Source organism: Sturnira hondurensis, unplaced genomic scaffold (assembly GCF_014824575.4).
Source record: "Sturnira hondurensis isolate 20B ecotype Veracruz unplaced genomic scaffold, ASM1482457v3 Scaffold0025370, whole genome shotgun sequence".
NCBI classification, from domain to species: domain Eukaryota; kingdom Metazoa; phylum Chordata; class Mammalia; order Chiroptera; family Phyllostomidae; genus Sturnira; species Sturnira hondurensis.
The window spans coordinates 5,412,146-5,430,125 of record NW_028098001.1 but is presented as its reverse complement, the minus strand read 5'-3'; the positions used below and the strand labels follow the sequence as shown (position 1 = coordinate 5,430,125).

General features: G+C 40.3%; 1 protein-coding gene across 3 annotated transcripts in view; it reads right to left on the bottom strand.

The window, feature by feature from the left end:
- MDN1 (midasin AAA ATPase 1) overlaps window positions 1-13,943 on the bottom strand; it is a 146,071-nt gene extending 132,128 nt beyond the window's left edge. For all 3 annotated transcript variants that reach the window (XM_037039452.1, XM_037039453.1, XM_037039455.1), the window contains exons 1-2: window positions 13,712-13,943; window positions 5,975-6,201 (exon numbers count right to left, since the gene is read on the bottom strand). In XM_037039452.1, the coding sequence (XP_036895347.1) occupies window positions 5,975-6,201; window positions 13,712-13,813 (329 nt within the window). In that variant the 5' untranslated portion in view covers window positions 13,814-13,943. The remainder of the gene's footprint in view (window positions 1-5,974; window positions 6,202-13,711) is intronic.
- Window positions 13,944-17,980: the final 4,037 nt, after the last annotated feature.

Sequence of the window (17,980 nt, the reverse complement as noted above, 5' to 3'; positions counted from 1 at the left end):
TCCAAACAGGATAGGCAGGCCAAGGACAATGCAGAAAAAGATAACCTGGGCTTTGGGAGCAGCCAATCTATGAATGAATTTCTGTTCTGCCACTTTCTAGCAAGTTATTTAACAGCTCTGAGCTTCAGTCTTCTCATTTGCAAAATGGGATTAGCACCTAACCAGAGGGTTGGAGACAGTGTCTACTAAATGCAAGAGCAGTTGTGGTGGTAGTCCTCATCACTAGTGAAAGGGATCTTTCACAAGATTTGCATGCGGTGATTGAGAGGAATGTACATCAAAGGGACCTGAAAGAACAAGGAGAAAGGGGGTGGTGTGGCTCAGTGGATTAAGCACTGTTACCAGACTGGTCACCAGTTCTGTTCAGGCCACTTGTTCGGTTCTGGACATGGTGTGTGCCTGGATTGTACACCAGGTTCCTTGTTGGGGGCACACGAAAGTCAACTGATGGATGTTTCTCTCTCACATCAATGTTTCTCTCCCTCTCTTTCTCTCTTCCTTCCCCTCTCTCTAAAAATAAATAACATCTTAAAAAGAAAAACTACAGGGAGGGGAGAAGATAGAAAAGAGAAACAAATTAAAAAAAGCAAAGAACTAAAACATGCAAAATGTAAATTGAAGTACAATCAGAACTTAAAAATAAGGTTACACTCTTGAGAGAACACTAAGGGGAAAAATTCAACATATAATATATGAAGGGGGAACAAACTAAAAATTTATAAAAACTTATTTATTCTTACATCTTTAAACTTCAGTCACCATCAAAGCACTCTCCATTTGATGCAATTCATCTATTCAGACTTTTTCCCACTGCTCAAAAGTTTTTTTTGAAGATTTTATTTAATTAGAGAGAGGAGAAGGAAAGGAGAAAAAGAGAGAGAAACATCAACGTGTGGTTGCCTCTCACACACTGGGGACCGGACCACAATCCAGGTATGCGCCCTGACTGGGAATCGAACCAGTGACCCTTTGGTTCACAGGCCAGCATTCAATCCACTTAGCTACACCAGCCAGGGCTCGAAACAGTTTTTGAACTTGTCAGTTTTCATGCCTTTTAAGTGGTTCTGCCATTTTTTGTTTCACCTCTGCCACATCAGGAAAATATTTCCCTCAGGGGAATAGGAAGGGTAAGGCATAAGGGTGATGGTGTTTCGGTCAGAAACTGCTGAATACTCAGAGCAGTATGAGCAGATACACTCATAAATCACCCATCATGAAACGGGCAAAGGCACTGAAAGTCTTCAAAAGGAGATGAATGAGGACTTCCAGCCAAGATGGAGGCGTAGGTGGAAACACTGTGCCCCCTCCCACAACTAAATTTAAAGACAGCAAAATTTTAGAAATAAAAATGCAGCCAAAACAGTGAAAATTGAACTGTACAGAAGTCCAACAACAACAAACCACTCAACCAGACTGTGTCACAACCCAGCGACTAGGTCACCCGGCCTTGGTGAACACCTAGGGCTCCACTCCTCATACATAACAGGCACGAACAGTCCAAAACATGGCTCAAGAACTCAAAGCTCCAGAGCCGATAACTCTAACCGACCAGGAAATAGTGAAGCTCTCAGATGCACAATTCAAGACACTGGTGATAAAGATGCTCACAGAACTGGTTGATTTTAGCCACAAATTAGAGGAACATATGAAGGCTAAACTAATTGAAATGAAGGGAAATGCACAGGAAACCAACATTGATGGGAAGGAAACTGGGATTCAAATCAATGGAGTGGACCAGAAGGAAGAAAGAAACAACCAAATAGAAAAGAAGGAAGAAACAAGAATTCAAAAAAATGAGGAGAGGCTTAGAAACCTCCAGAACATCTTTAAACATTCCAACATCCGAATTATAGGGGTACCAGAAGGGGGAAAGAAACAGCCACGAGTGGAAAACGTATTTGAACAAATAATAAAGGAGAACTTCCCCCGTCTGGCAAAGGAAATAGACTTCCAGGAAATCCAGGAAGCTCAGAGAGTCCCAAAGAAGTTGGACCCAAGGAGGAACACACCAAGGCACATCATAATTACCTTAGGCAAGATTAAAATGAAGGACAGAATCCTAGAAGCAGCAAGAGATAAGGGGTAGGAAGGAAGTATTCCAAGTCATGAAATCCAAAGACCTACACCCAAGACTGCTCTATCCAGCAAAACTTTCATTTAGAATGGAAGGGCAGGTAAAGTGCTTCTCAGATAAGGTCAAATTCAAGGAGTTCATCATCACCAAGCCCTTATTATATGAAATATTAAAGGGACTTAGCTAAGAAAAAGAAGATAAAAACTATGAACAGTGAAAGGACAGCAAACTCACAGTTATCAACAACCACACCTAAAACAAAAGCAAACCAAAAGGACAACTAGATCAGGAGCAGAACCATAGAAATGAAGAACACATGGAGGGTTAGCAACAGGGGAGTGAGAGGAGGAGAAGGGGGAAGAAGGTACAGAAAATAGCATAGACGGTAGGTAGGAAATAGATAGGGGGAGGGCAAGAATAGTAGGGCAAATATAGAATCTAAAGAACCTGAGACACGTGGTCATAAACTAAAGGGGGGGAAGAGTGGGGGAGGGGTATGCAGGGTGGAGGGGAGTGAAGGAGGGAATAGAACTGTAATGGTATAATCAATAAAATATACTTAAAAGAATATGAACAGTGAAAGGACAGCAAACTCAGTTATTAACAACCACACCTAAAACAAAAGCAAACTAAGAGGACAGCTAGATCAGGAGCAGAACCATAGAAATGGAGATCATGTGGAGGGTTAGCAACAGGGGAGTGGGAGGAGGAGAGGTGGGGAGACGATACAGAGAGTAAGTAGCATAGATGGTAGGTAGAAAATAGACAGGGGGGAGGGCAAGAATACTATGGGAAATACAGAATCTAAAGAACTTGTGACACATGGACATGAACAAAAGGGGGGGAATGGTGGGGGAGGGGTATGCAGGGTGGAGGGGAGTGAAGGAGGGAATGGGACAACTGTAATGGTATAATCAATAAAATATATTTTTTAAAAAAAGAAGTTGAACACAGCCTCTCACACTACCACCAGCTGGTACACTGATACAGAGGGGTTCCTGAAACCCTCACGGGTGGTGGCAGGGTGGCCGGGGGAGCCTGTACTATACATACAAGGGGCCTGCCCTCCACAAGATAATTCTGGTTTTTTTGGTTCCCCTCATATTAACCATCCGAAGCCATCTATTCAGTGGAAGAAATCTGGTAACACAAGTTCAGTCAAGGTTAAGAATGGAACATTAAAAACAAAACTAGATGACTTTTTAAAATAGAACCTTGAAATATAAGTAATATATCCAAATAAAGAAAGCATCAACAGTCTAGAAGTATTCTCACATCCTTGACAAAGAGCTTGCAAAAGGTAAAAAAAAAAAATGTGTTCAAGAACGCTATGTGCAAAACAGTAATGAACAAACAGTATTGAAATGGTAATTATTAGAGGTGAAGGATGTGTTAAATAACCTTAATGTGGTAAACATCTCACATATGAGTATTAAATCACCACACTAACTTAAACTTACACAACGTTATATGTCAATCATATCTCAGTAAGTGGGGGCAGGCAGTAACGAACACTTGGCTTAAATAAGAAAAAATAAATAAATATCTGGTTAAGGCTACCAAGGTATCTCATAAAAAATCCCAAACAGGTTACAGCAAGGCCTCAGAAAGAAGTGTGAACCCAGAAATAAGTGGTATTAGGACATCAGGATCCCAGAGAGCTTCAATGGATTCCTCCTGTTCAATCTCTAGATTTTCATCCCCATCCCATTCTCTTCTCTTCATTCTTCCTCCACCATTTATCACAATACAAAATCTTCATTTCCAAGAGGATAACACTCTCATTTTTCTTATTTTAATGATTTACAAGCTTCCTTTAACTATTTGGCTCAAAAGGCCTCTATTAACATATTGTATTCAATATGGAGGGCAATTTGTTTGCAAATATAGGAACCCATTATATTCGACTTTATTAACCCCTGTGATGTCACCTAGAGCTTAAAAGAAAGAACTTCTATATTTATGTATTAAATAAGTAGTTGCATTTTATATAAATATATTATATTAGGTATGGCCCTAGCTGGTGTGGCTCAGCTGTTTGGAGCATCATTCTGTGAACTGAAAGGTCATCGTGGATTTGAGTCCAAGTCAGGGCACATGTCTAGGTTGCAGGTTCAGTCCCCAGTTGGGGAACATGCTGGAAGCACCGACTGATGTTCCTCTCTCATACTGATGTTTCTCTATCTCTCTCCCTCACTCACTTTTCTTCTCTCTAAAATCAATAATAAGCATGTGCTTGGGTGAAGATAAAAATATATATTAAAAATATGTTAGTTATATTCCTAAGACATTAGGTATATTTCCTCTACAGAAATTTGAGGCATATGTTAAATTAACCAGCTACAGTTCTTAAAACAAAAATCAAAATCCCATTCCACACCAATACCTATAGTTCATTTCACATCTTGCACTGACTCCACATTTACACGCAACTTTCTTTTTTCTTGTTTTTAAGTTACTCTATTCTTGTTTTTAAGTTACTCTATCACAGGCACCTTTGTAAGCTGCATTATATTATTTTTGGAACAAAGCAGGTGCATAAATAAGAGATAAAATAAAATATACTGCCTTGGAAAAATGTTAATAAAAAGTAGTAGGTATGTGCCTCACATTCATTAATAAGACCATAAAATTTGAAGCTGATGAGAGACCAGATGTAGCTAATCCATCATTTTAATGATTCCACAGCATGCACCATAAAGCCTTAAGAGAAGTTGGAGTTCAAGTTACCCACATGTCAATCCTACAAGACTAACTAGCATATTTTGTGATACAGTACCACGGTCAAGTATACCTAAATGACTACCAAGAGAGACCATTATGCCAACAATCAACCCACACCACATATTCCTGATTACCATGTATGATGGTGATCTTTACTTTGCTATGTATTTTCTACTTTCGTTAAACTGGGCCTATTTTTCCCTTCCATGTTAGAAAAGCTCATAAAAATTATGCTTTTCCCCAAAGGCTTCATTTCTTATTCACTCATTCAAGGACCAGTCTAGAGGTTGTAGTTCCAAGAAACCCAAGTGTACTTACTTATTGTGTTGATGAAGACTAAAAAATAAGAGATGGATACAAGAGATGCTCCTATCAGTACAAAGCACAGTATTTTTCATGTTTGGAGTAAATGTTCTTTATCTTCCCAATTAAAAAACCCTTGACACTCATTTTCCTGCCTTTTTCTGGCTATTCTACACAAACCATATTTTACTATCAATTTAAAAGAGAAAGTCAAGTGTGGTGGCACATGCCTGTAGTCCCAGACACTTCAGAAGCTGAGGCAGGCAGATTGTCTGAGCCCAGAAGTTCTGGGCTGTAACGTGTTATGCACTAAGTTCAGCATCAATATGCTAACCGCTTGAGAATGGGGGAATCACCATGTTGTCTAAGGAGTGGTGAAGCAGCCCAGCCTGGAAATGAAGCAGGTTAAAAAAGAAATACATTACAATCTAGTTCTAACACAACTTTTTACCATAGCGATTTGGAGGGACTTATAGAAAGCTAAGAAAGCTGGAGATCTTCTAACCCACCTCCTTTAGCAACAAATCACATCCATGTGAAGTGGACGCTGTAAAAGCCTCGGCTAAAACATATTTAAATATGACTTACATGTATGTCTTGCCAGATGATATAATCCTTCAGGGCAGGGAACATATCTTGGCCACATCTTTTCCTGTCTTGATGGCCAAGACATAAAAGAAACCTAGAAAATGGTCACTGAACTGAATTGGATAAACAGATTCTCTGTGATTATTTTTATAAGCAGTACCACTTATCTCTTTCCTTTCTGTATTTTTCCTCTTCCATTCTTAGCTCAGACTCCTCCTAACTTCCCAGGAGAGAACAGATTCTACCACCTCAAGGAGAAACATGAAGAATAAAACTGTTACTCACGGAAGGACATCAGGATGGCTACCAACGAGTTTGCTCATTGAGACGCAGAGTCGTTCATGAAGATCATGGTTGACTTGGCCTCCAGTTTTAATGGCTTCGGCATTCCTTTCCAGCAAATCCAAAAGGATAGGGCGCAGATGGCGACCAATCAGCACAGTACAGTCCTTATCCAGAAGTAACTGTGCTAAAGTATTCAGGATACACTGGCGATCTTGAGGCGTCCACACCTGCAAGAAAAGCCGAACAGAAGACCCCTGTGACACTGTAAACAATATCTGCACTGCTGCAGAAAAGCAAAGAGCTCCAGCGTGGAATCAAAACAACCGATTTCCAGACTTTATAAGTGACTTTATCTTATAAAACACAGTGTGTGTGTGTGGGGGGGGGGTCCACGATAGAGAATTACAGTTACTTTCATGTAAAGGCTGTTACAAACAAGTATCAGACTACTGGGGTTTAAGGTAAAAGAACTGACATCAATTCTATGTATTGGGTTGGCCAAAAAGTGTGTTTAGTTTTCTCCAAAAAATAAAATACACATTTTTCATTTTCACCAGTAACTATTGATATGAAATATTTTTAGTATGTTGGCTGTTTTCCATTTGGTATAATACTGATTGTTTTGAATTAATGTATCAATTTGATCACTATCACCTTCAACTGGTCTACCCTACCGAGGAGCGTCAACCAGTAAGAAATCTCCAGCATGAAACTTTGCAAACTACTTTTGATAGATTTGATCTGTCACAGCACCTTCTCCATACATTGCACAAATAAATCTTTTTTCTGTGTTTCAGTTGCATTTTTAACTTTCTTGAAATAATAAGGCATAATATGCCAAAAATGCTGCATATTTTCTTCCATGTTCAATATTAAAATGACTACACAAAACCACCAATTTCGATAAGTATTTTTTAAATGCACGTTGGTATGACAGCTGTCACAATACAATCTAACAAAATTATTTCAAATGAAGTTCAAGACAACTAAGCACTACTGGAGCCATCTTACAGGGGGAAAAAAAACCTTTTGGCCAACCCAATAAAAAGCTACACAGCTTCTCTGAAAAATAATCTAAGTTTCAGGATCTCAACACTCTGCTGAGGAATCCAGTGTTTCCCCCAGCTCCTCTGCTCTTGAAGGAAAATACAGGAATTAAAGGAAAACAGAAAGACTGCAGTTAGTATGCAAAACTGACAACTCTCTTGAGGAAAGCATAAAGAAACAAATTCCTGGAAATAAATAAGGCTATCCCCACAAAGGCCCTGGCCTCTAATAAATACACAAAACAGATCCAAAGTGTACAAGCACACTTTGACATGCTAGATGGAACAGACCACAAAACTCTAGTGCCTGGGCTCAAAATGTCCATAAGCGTGACAGGGAAAACTGTCAAGTGCGTACGGGGTTCATGGTGCTAGTACGTATGTATGTACAACCCTTGCTGCTGCCCAAAGCGACATACCCTCTAACCCAGCAAGTCCAACGTGATAAATGTCTCCTAAGGAGTTTCATACCAAACATGTATCTATAAGAGTACAGCTTGATCACAAATTAAATACTATATGTAAAAACATAATAATTTTTTCAAAAGTTATCAATCTGAAAATAGGAGGTCACCTTACACCTAAGTCTTACAAAGTCTCCCAAATTATTGGGCATTCTTTCATAAAAAACACCTAATTTTGAACAAAGCACTGATGGAGAAAGGCTGTTATCATGAAACAATTTCTATCAGTATCAGTTTTGTTGTTTACAGGGGGCCGCATAAACAATTTCATAAAATTAGAGGCAAGGGAATTTAACAGACTTGGTCATGATATACAGAGGCATGACCTCACATTTTCAACTGCTTAAGTGTCCCTATAAATAAGTCCTCTAAAAATATCTTTTTTAAAGATTTTTATTTATTTATCTTTAGAGGGGAATGGAAGGAGAGAAGGACAGAAATATCAATGTAAGGTTGCCTCTTGTGAGTCCCCTCCCGGGAACTGGCCTGTAACCCAGGCATGTGCCCTGACTGGGAATCGAAGTGCGATCCTCTGGTTCGCAGGCCCGCAGCTCAATCCACTGAGCTACACCAGCCAGGGCCTAAAAATATCTTTAAAATATAAAAATAAAAGTAATATAGTAAGTGGTTACAGTGTGAAGAAAAATACACATCATGTACAAAACAAAAACAAATATATTGTCCTAGACATGTTATTCAAATGGACATTTGTGAGCTAGGAAAAAACCTCCAGAGAAGACTACTACTATTGTTATCAATACTATTATTAAATCCTCACCCAAGGGTATGTTTACTGATTTTATACAGAGAAGAAAGGAAGGGAGGGAGGGAGAAGGGGGGAGAGAGGGGGAGAGAGGGGGAGAGGGGGAGAAAGAGGGGGAGAGAGGGAGGGGAAGAGGAGGGAAAAGGAGAGAGGTGGAAAGAGAGGGAGGGAGAGAGAGGAAAGGAGGGAGATACATCTATGTGAGACAGAAACATCAACCAGTCGCCTCCCATATATGCTCCCACCAGGGATTGAACCCACAACCTAGGATGTGCTCTGACAGGATTCAAACCCACAACCTTTCGGTATCCAGGACAGTGCTCTAACCAACTAAGCCACCTGGCCAAGGTGAGAGGAAATTATTTAATAATCTTTTTCTTCAAAAGGATATCTAGAAAACTGTGATAGAGGAAATAGATATTTAACTTTTTAAAAGTCAACTTTGACTTTTATAATTTACATACAATAAAATGCACCCATTTATCAGGAGTTTTTGAATACGCACACACCATTTAATCACCACAATTAAAGCATCGAACCCAAAGTTCCCTCATGTTCCTTTGCAGTCAACCCTCTCACCCTAGACAAGTAACGATTTGATTTCATGAGATTATATTTACCATACTTTTCAAACTATAAGACTCACCCCACGCCACCAAATTTGGAAGGAATAATGGTGGTTAATGCTGCTGTTGAACTGTTTACATTTACATTGGTAAAATATTATGTTATTTATATTATTAAGTATTTTACATTTTTTGCTTCAAAAATTTTTTCCTATTTTCTTCCTCATAAAACCTAGGTGTGTCTTACGATCCGCAAAATACAATACCTATTCTGGAACTTCATATAAATTGGTTCATACAGTGTATACTCTTTTCTGTCTAGCTTCCTTTGCTCAGTATAATGCTTTTGACAATCATCCACGTAGTTGTATGCCAAAAGGCTGTGGGTTCGACTCCTGATCAGGGCACATAGTTAAGTTTCAGGTTCAAACTAGGTCAGGGCCCATTTGAGGCAACTGATCAATGTCGTCTGTCTCACATCAATGTTTCTCTCTCTCTCTCCTTTCCTCTTTCCCTAGCTCTAAACTCAATAAAAAACATGTCCTGGATGAGGATTTTTAAAAAAGCATAGGGGCTTATTTTTGAAGAAAAATGTTCCAAAAATGCACTGTGGTCACAACTGCAATATTTGTGAACAAAGCAAAAACCAATGAACTATACACGTAAGTGGATGAATTATATGGTATGTGAATTATATCTCGATAAAGCTGTTTTTAAAAATTACTATTATAGTTCACATGCACTAATTAGTTACTATGTGCCAGGCACACTGTAAGCTCTTCACATGGGTTACATCTAGATCTCACAACAATCTATTTACAATAATAATAACCACTTTTACTAACAGTACTTACTAAAGTCTAGGCTTCTAATCCTCAAAGCAACCCATACAGTAGGTATTATCCCCATCTGACAGATAAGAAAACTGAAATATAAAAAAGGGGCTAACATCACAAGGCTAGCAGCAGAATTAGGAATCCATGTCACAGAGACTGGCTCCAGAGTCCCTGCTTTTAACTACTCCATGTAACTGTTCAGCAGCTGCCATGTGGAGTATATCAAGAAATTGAGACTTAGGGGTATTAAGTAAACTTTCCCCAAAAGTCCCCAAAAGCAATTAAAGAGAATGAACCTGATTTCAGCCAATCTTCTGTTCTAGTACTCATGCATCCTAAACTTTCTGCTCTTCCTGAACATAGACAAATGATCAAGGAGGTAAGGATGCGTGATATTGAGATTTATAGTAAGAAATATATAGTCCTGGCTGGTGTGGCTCAGTGGATTGAGTGCTGGCCTGTGAACCAAATGTTCGCCAGTTCAATTCCTAGTCAGGGCACATGCCTGGGTTGCAGGCCAGGTCCCCAGTAAGGGGCGCTCAAGAGGCAACCACACACTGATGTTTCTCCCCCTCTTTCTCCCTCCCTTCCCATCTCTCTAAAAATGAATAAAAATATCCTAAACAAAAAAAGAAATATATATTTGGCCTTTGACCCCATCCCTGGCCCAGAGTTCTTAAAACCTCAGAATTCCCTGTGATGGCATCAACAAAGGTGTTATCCATTATGTTAATGAAATGAATTTTGGAAAGTTTCCAAGGATGGGGCTGGCTGAACCAAACATTCGATTAAAGGGTTGAAACTTTCAGTCCTACCCCCCTGACCTCTAGGAAGGGCAAGAGACTAGAAACAGTTCAACCACAGGAGCAAATGGGCTAGAGACTGAGTTCAATCACCAATGGCCAAATATTTAATCAATCGTGCTTGTGTAATGAAACCTCTATAAAAATCTAAAATGAAGGAGAGAATCCTAGAAGCAGCAAGAGATAAGGGGACAGTCACCTACAAAGGAGTACCCATCAGACTGTCAGCGGATTTCTCAAAAGAGACCTTACAGGCAAGAAGGGGCTGGAAAGAAGTATTCCAAGTCATGAAATCCAAAGACCTACAGCCAAGATTGCTTTATCCAGCAAAACTTTCATTTAGAATGGAAGGACAGATAAAGTGCTTCTCAGATAAGGTCAAATTCAAGGAGTTCATCATCACCAAGCCCTTATTATATGAAATGTTAAAGGGACTTAGCTAAGAAAAAGAAGATAAAAACTATGAACAGTGAAAGGACAGCAAACTCACAGTTATTAACAACCACACCTAAAACAAAAGCAAACTAAGAGGACAGCTAATTCAGGAGCGGAACCATAGAAATGAAGAACACATGGAGGGTTAGCAACAGGGGAATGAGAGGAGGAGAAGGGGGGAGAAGATACAGAAAATAAGTAGCACAGACGGTAGGTAGAAAATAGGGGGAGGGCAAGAATAGTAGGGGAAATATAGAATCTAAAGAACTCGAGACACGTGGACATAAACTAAAGTGGGGGAAGGGTGAGGGAGGGGGTGTGCAGGGTGGAGGGGAATGAAGGGGGGGAACAGAACAACTGTAATGGTATAATCAATAAAATATATTTAAAAAATAAAAATATAAAAGGATACTATTTGGAGACACCCCCCCATATTTTGCCCTATGCATCTCTTCTATCTGGCAGTTTCTGAATTATATCCTTTTATAATGAACCAATGATCTACTTGAGTGACAGCCGAAGAAGGGGCTAGTCAAAATTTCCAACATACAGGTGGTCAGAAGCACAGGACAACTTGGTCTTGCAATTAGCAACTAAAGCAGGAATAGAAAAGCAGTCTTATAGGGCCCTGGCTGGTGTAGCTCAGTAGATTGAGCGCGGGCCTTCAAACAAAAGGACTGTGGTTCAATTCCCAGTCAGGGCACATGCCTGGGTTGCAGGCCAGGTCCTAGCGGGGGACACAGGTGAGGCAAGCATACATTGATATTTTTCTCCCTCTCTTCTTCCCTTCCCATCTAAAGATAAATAAATGGGGGTGGGGGGAGAAAGAACTTTAAAAATTATTTTTTTAAAAAGCAGTCTTGTAGGACTGAGCCCTTAACCTGTGGAATCTGATGCATGTACAGGTAGAAAGTGTTACACTTGATTTAAATTGTAGCAGCTGGTGCCTGAGACCTGCTTGGTGATGCTTAGAAAACCCACACACTGGAATTAAGAGTCAGAATTGGTAGTAGAAATGAGGAAATAGATTCAATACTGAGAAAGTACAATCAGAACTTGGCTACATGTGAAGGAAAAGAATGAAGTGTTGAAGACCCTAAATTCTCTATAATATATTGATATTACTGGATAGACAGGGTGCTGCCAACAACCTACATGAAGAACACAGAGGAGGCACAATCCTAAAAAATTCTTAACCCATGTCCCAAACTCAAATGAGAACCAGTATTTCAAAAATCTTTACTTGCCAATAAAATCACTGTTTCCAAAAACTGGAGAAAAATGGAATGGCAATATAATCAACTCTTCCCTGAAATGGAAAGAAACGAATCTGAAAACACGTCTGAGGAGGTCAGAATTTGCAAAGAAAAATAAGGCAAATGGGTCCAAATCTCCTTAATTCAACGGAACTTCCTAGTACCTTGAGTCCAGTAGCATTACTATACAGTCTCAGACTCTACACCAGTGGTTCTCACACCAGTGTCAGATTCTCTAACACCTCATCTAGGAAAGGCTACAAACCATTTCCCCACCCTACTCCCAATACATGAACACCAATTTTGCATCCACACAGTGGTACAGAATCATAAATTCCCTGTTGCTGGTCCGTGATCCCTAGATTCAGAACCACTACTCTAAATTCTAAAGCCCATTTCTATTGTAGAAAAACACCTCTAGCAACAACAATACATAATTCAGGAGCGTGTCACAAACTCAACTCATTTAAATTGATTGTCTTTCCTTACTCCAGCCCACCAAAAACCAGTTTTCTTTCTGGAACTCCCCATTTGTGTGATTCCCTTCACTGGGGCTCACAGGCCAGAAACCCTAGGGCTGTACTTTTCACTCCATTCTCCTCTTTGCTTCAACGTTTAATTTGCTGTTCTCCAAACAGAAATGCCTCGCATGTTACTTCCTTGATGCTCCAGACCCAAAATGCTGCCATAGCTTCATAGCAATGGGATATGTGTAGGCAGTGCATTTGTGACTAAGTTCTAGATACTGGAATCATAAAAAAATTCTACTCTGATGAAGCTCACAGATACTGGGCGTGGGGAAGAATAAAATTCAAATTAAAATGCAAAGTGAAAAGAAATATGTTATAAGGGTCCAAAACTCAGACTGGGGCGAGTGAGGGTCAAGGAGAAAAGCCTCTCAAGAGGCCAAAGACCCACATCCCCCCCCCCCCCGCCCCCGGAAAAATCTAATCTACCTCATTGTTACTATGATTAGTATCATGCAGCCAGCACTGACTGTCTGGCTTTTTCCTTTAGTTGTTCTGCTTCTGAACAGTCTCCAAAAATAACTGTTAAATTCCCTGGGGGCAGAGACGCAGATTTACTTATCAGTCTTCACACAAAACCACACTGTGCCTTAGGCATAGCAGGAACACAATCAATACTTGTCAATGGGCGGAAAAGAAAGAGCAAAAAAAGAAAAATATTCACCCAAACGAACAGAGGTGGCTGCAACGGGACACTTAGGTAAAACACCTGGCAAAAGGGCAGACTTGCCACCTCAATTACAGAAAAACAAACAAAATTTCTTTCTGAAGGCCATGTCTGCCACACGGAGACGAGCGCTGCATGGGGTCAGCGGAGAGAGAACGGGAAGGCTCCCCCTAATTACTTAAAAGGTGCTTTCCAACCTCCTCAAACCCGCGCGGACACCTCCGCCACTGGCCAGCCCTCAGGAGGGGGCCAGGGTGACAAACTCGGCTTCTCTCTCCCGACAAAGCACCCTGTCACCGCTCAGGGCCGCGGGGCACGCACGAAGATAGTGGCCGGGGTCCGCCGGGCGTTTTCCCTCTTGCTCCGCTTCTTACCTGTTTGGCCAAGAACCTGCCCAGCTCGCTGCGGCTCTTCTCGTTCTTGGCAGCGATTAAACGCAGCGGCGTGGCAGCCACTTCCAGCATAAGGTGCTCCATGACCGCGGGTTCCCTACCGCAAGCGGCCACCAGCGTGCCCCGCTCCACGTTCGGAGCCCCGCAGCCACCACAAACTACGCCCCCGAGGAAGATCGGCCGGCGTAGCACCTACAGCACGGGGAGTGCAGCAGCCCACGTGGGGAAGCACGCGGCGCCCCGCGTCATTACCTCGCGACCACAACCGCCAAGGCAGGGCGACCCGACCCCGCCCCCTCGACAGCGGAAACGCGTGACGTCACTGTGCGCCAGTTCCGGGAAGGATTTTGGAGTATAAATTGCTTAGTCCACAGCCTAGTGATGGGAAGTCAGGAGGTCACGCCCAGCAGGAAAACGACACAGAACGTTCCACCAGGTTGGAGAAGAGGTGGAGACCCCAGGGGCGTGTAGTTTTCAGCTCACCGTACCTCCCTCCGCTTCAACAGGCAAAAAGATCTCATAGGAAAGAAAGGCAGATTCGTCCGTCCCGGACCCAACAATTCTTAGCTTTGGAAATTCTGCACAAGTATATCAGTGACACCCCATGCAGCATTTCTTAACTTAAATATAGGAAATAGGTGTTGGGGCAACATTCAGTTGGAGAACGTTTAAATAAGGTATGGTATATGCGTTATAAAATATTCTGAAATTGTTTTTAAAAAGTGGTGAAATAAAATAAAAGTACAATAAAATTAAAAGTACGTTGACCTGAACTTCAAGAACAAACCAAAATAATAATAAAGTCAGGCTAATGACTGCCTTTGGGGCTATTGACTGCAAAGGGGCCTAAGGGAACCTCCTAGGGTAATGGAAAGGTTTTATCATCTTGTTCTGGGTGGTAGTGGTTACTCTGGTAGATAAAAGCAAAATATTAAACAAGTGTGTGCAAGACTTGTACACTTCGTGTACGTTATACTTCTAATGTGTTTTTAAAAGGGGTAGATACACTGATATCATTTAGGATGCTATGACTCAACCTTTTAAAATGTATTTGGAAAAAACAATAAATAAAAATGTATTTGGATTTGAATTTTTCCTAGGGTTTGAATGTTGGCTTCTGGGGGAACTCAAACTCAAGTGCAGAACTTCCAAAATGAATGAGTTTTTTAAATGGAGTAGAAAATATTTCCAAATAAATATTTCCAATCTTCTTGGAATTTTTAAATTCCAAGAAGATTGAGAGGGTCCCTGAGGACATAGAGAAATGGATGAAAATTACCAAAAACTGAGGACTTAATTATTTTTTCCCGGGGTGTCTCCCATGTACACTTGTATGTGAAGCATGCATGTTTATAAACTGTGTGTTTTTCTCTTGTTTATCTGTCTTATATAACAAGGGTCTCAGCCAAAAATATAGGAGGCAGAGGGAAAATTATTTTTCTTCCCTACACACACTTTCTCAGGAATCTGTTGAGAGGGGTGTCATTTATATGGGGTGTTAACAGAAAGAAAACACGGGATCTAAAAAATGAGGCTCAACACAGAAAAGTGTGAAAAAGAATACTCAGGATGACTATTGAGAGAAATCCCAAGACTTTAGCTGGGCAGCAGCAGGAGCATTAAGGGCTCTGGAGTAACTACATTGATATTGATAGATCAGATCAGTGGTTACCCGCGTTTGGAAGTGGAAGAGAGGATTTACTGAAACGACCATGAGGCAACATATTTGAGTGATGGAAATGTTCTAAAACTGTATTGTAGTAATGGTGGCACAAATCTATAAATTCACTAAAGTTGTTGAATTGCATACTTATAATGGGTGAGTTTTATGGTATATAAATTATACCTCCTCAATAAAGCTCTAAAAGTAATAATAATAAGCAAGGAAGAAGGTATAAATGAAACAAGATTGGCAAATATTCAGAACTATTGAAATTCAATGTCAGGTAAGGGTAGTTCATTGAACTCTGTACTTTTGTATGTTTGAAATTTTCAATAATAAAAGAGAAAATAATTCTATTTTAAGACTCCTAGGGTCATTCAAAAGGACTTGGGTGCTAAAGGGTAGCAGAATGTGCCATCCCAAAATATGCCACTTAAGCATTAAAATTCAGGACATGCCACCCCCAAATATGCTGCTTTAGTATATTGGTTATTTTAAGCTACAGTCACTTTAGAAAGAGCAGATACAGGAAGTGCTGTCCAATCACCCCTCCTTTTTCTACCTTAAAAGTGGGTCATAAAATTGCTCATGAGAAAAGTGCTCTTCCTGTACCTGGAATAAAAGAACATCCTTATCACCTGAGACTGGTAGTCAACACTAAAATTGGTCTGTACAAACAAACTCACTAAACCCCTAACTTCCACTAGTTTTACTGCCATATGTCTCCTAGTCACTTCCCTAAAATTTACTAGCTTAAACCCTTTTTGTCTTGTCATTTCTTCACAAAATTATTGCTGGTCTATAAGGCATATAAGCTTTCCTGAGCTGAAGGCACCTGAAAAGAAATGGAGTCAAAAGCTCTCTGGCCTCCACTTACTTGCCTAAAAGCAGGACCTAAATTTGTAAAAGTGTCCACCCTCCCCTCTACCAGGGAGGAGAGAAGTCAATCACGAGACAACTCTACATCCTTATCAGCCCAGAGGCAGCATTAGAGGAAACTACATAACCTTGCTAAAACTAGCCCTTATCTACCATTAGTTTCCCCATATATTTGCCTTCTCACAATTTATCACTAGAGAAGCTCAGAGTTCTTTTTCTTCGTTTTGTCATGTCTCTAAAAATTTATTGTTCTATTTTTAAACATCACAAATAGAACTTTTTTTATTGATTTGAGAGAAAGGAAGGAAGAGAAACATTGAATTGTTGATCCACTTATTTATGCATTCATTCATTGATTCTTGTGTGTACCCTGGACAGGGATCAGACCCACAACTTTGGTGTATCAGGATGACACCCTAAACCACCTGATTAACCTGGACAAGACACAAATAGGATTTTTTATTTGTCACCATTAAGTGAATTTTAAACAGATTCTTGAGCGGGAGTGGGAGACTCAATTGTCAGTTCGTTCAACTTCACCTGTCTTATTCCCAGTAGCTTTTCCAGAACTACTACATTCACAGTGAAGCTCCATCAGTTTTTCCAATTCAAACTTGGGCTTCTTCAGCATTTTGACTTTTCTAACAAAGACAACATGAGTCAGATAAATAGATTGGAAAGTCTTTTCTATGTCTTTTCCAATGCCATCTGGAATCAATTAGACTACTTTTAAGTCACTTGTCCACAGCTTTTTGGTCGTGATTTTCATCATGTTCTTCCAGATTTGTCGAACCTGTTGATGCAGGTGTTCAGAATCTGAGTGTTGCATTTTTTAGTAACCAATGCAGAACAGATGAAGCAAAAAACCATCAGTAGTCTCGAAATCAATGTGAGCTTCAGTTATGGTCTGTCATTTTTTTATTGTGGAGCACATTTTGTCACAGGTAAGATCCATGCCATGGAAATTAAGCAGTCTTTGCCCTAAATATTTTCAGTAGTTGGATTGAATTTTCTTCTTTTTTTAAAGATTTTATTTCTTAGAGGGGGAGGGAGGGAGGAAGAGAGGGAGAGAAGCATTGATGTGCAAGCGAAACAATGATCAGTTGCTTCTCACATGCCTTCGATTGGGGACCTGTCCAGAGATTCAGACATGTACCTGACGAGGAATTGAACTGGTGACCTGTCAGTTGTCCGGCTGGCACTCAAGCCAGTGAGCCACAGCAAGTAGGGCAGCTTGAATTTTCTAAATGCAGCTTAATCATTCTGCCCATCAGGTAGGCTAACTTGAAAAACACGACCCTTGACACCATAAGATGTGGTTTTGGTTCCTTGAGTTCTCGTGACTAGTGTTTTTCCCATACTTACTATGTTGAACACCATCTGGTTGTCACCAAAAGATTAGTAAGCTTGTACAGCTTACCAGTCTTAGAAAATGGATCAACTATTTTCTTCTTGGCAATGGTGCTTCTCAGAGAAGCAAAAGGATTATTGTTATTTTTTAAACATGCTATATAAGTCAAAGTTCTAAACAGCTCTCTGAGTTACTTATCGTTGAGTGCTCTCCCATGTATGTGTGATACACATTAGTAAACTTCTGTTTGTTTATTCTCTTGTTAACCTGTCGTTTGTTAGCCTAATGTACTAAGCCCAAGCCAGAGAACCCAAAATGGGTAGAGGAAAAAGATTTTTTTCCCTTCCATACAGTACCA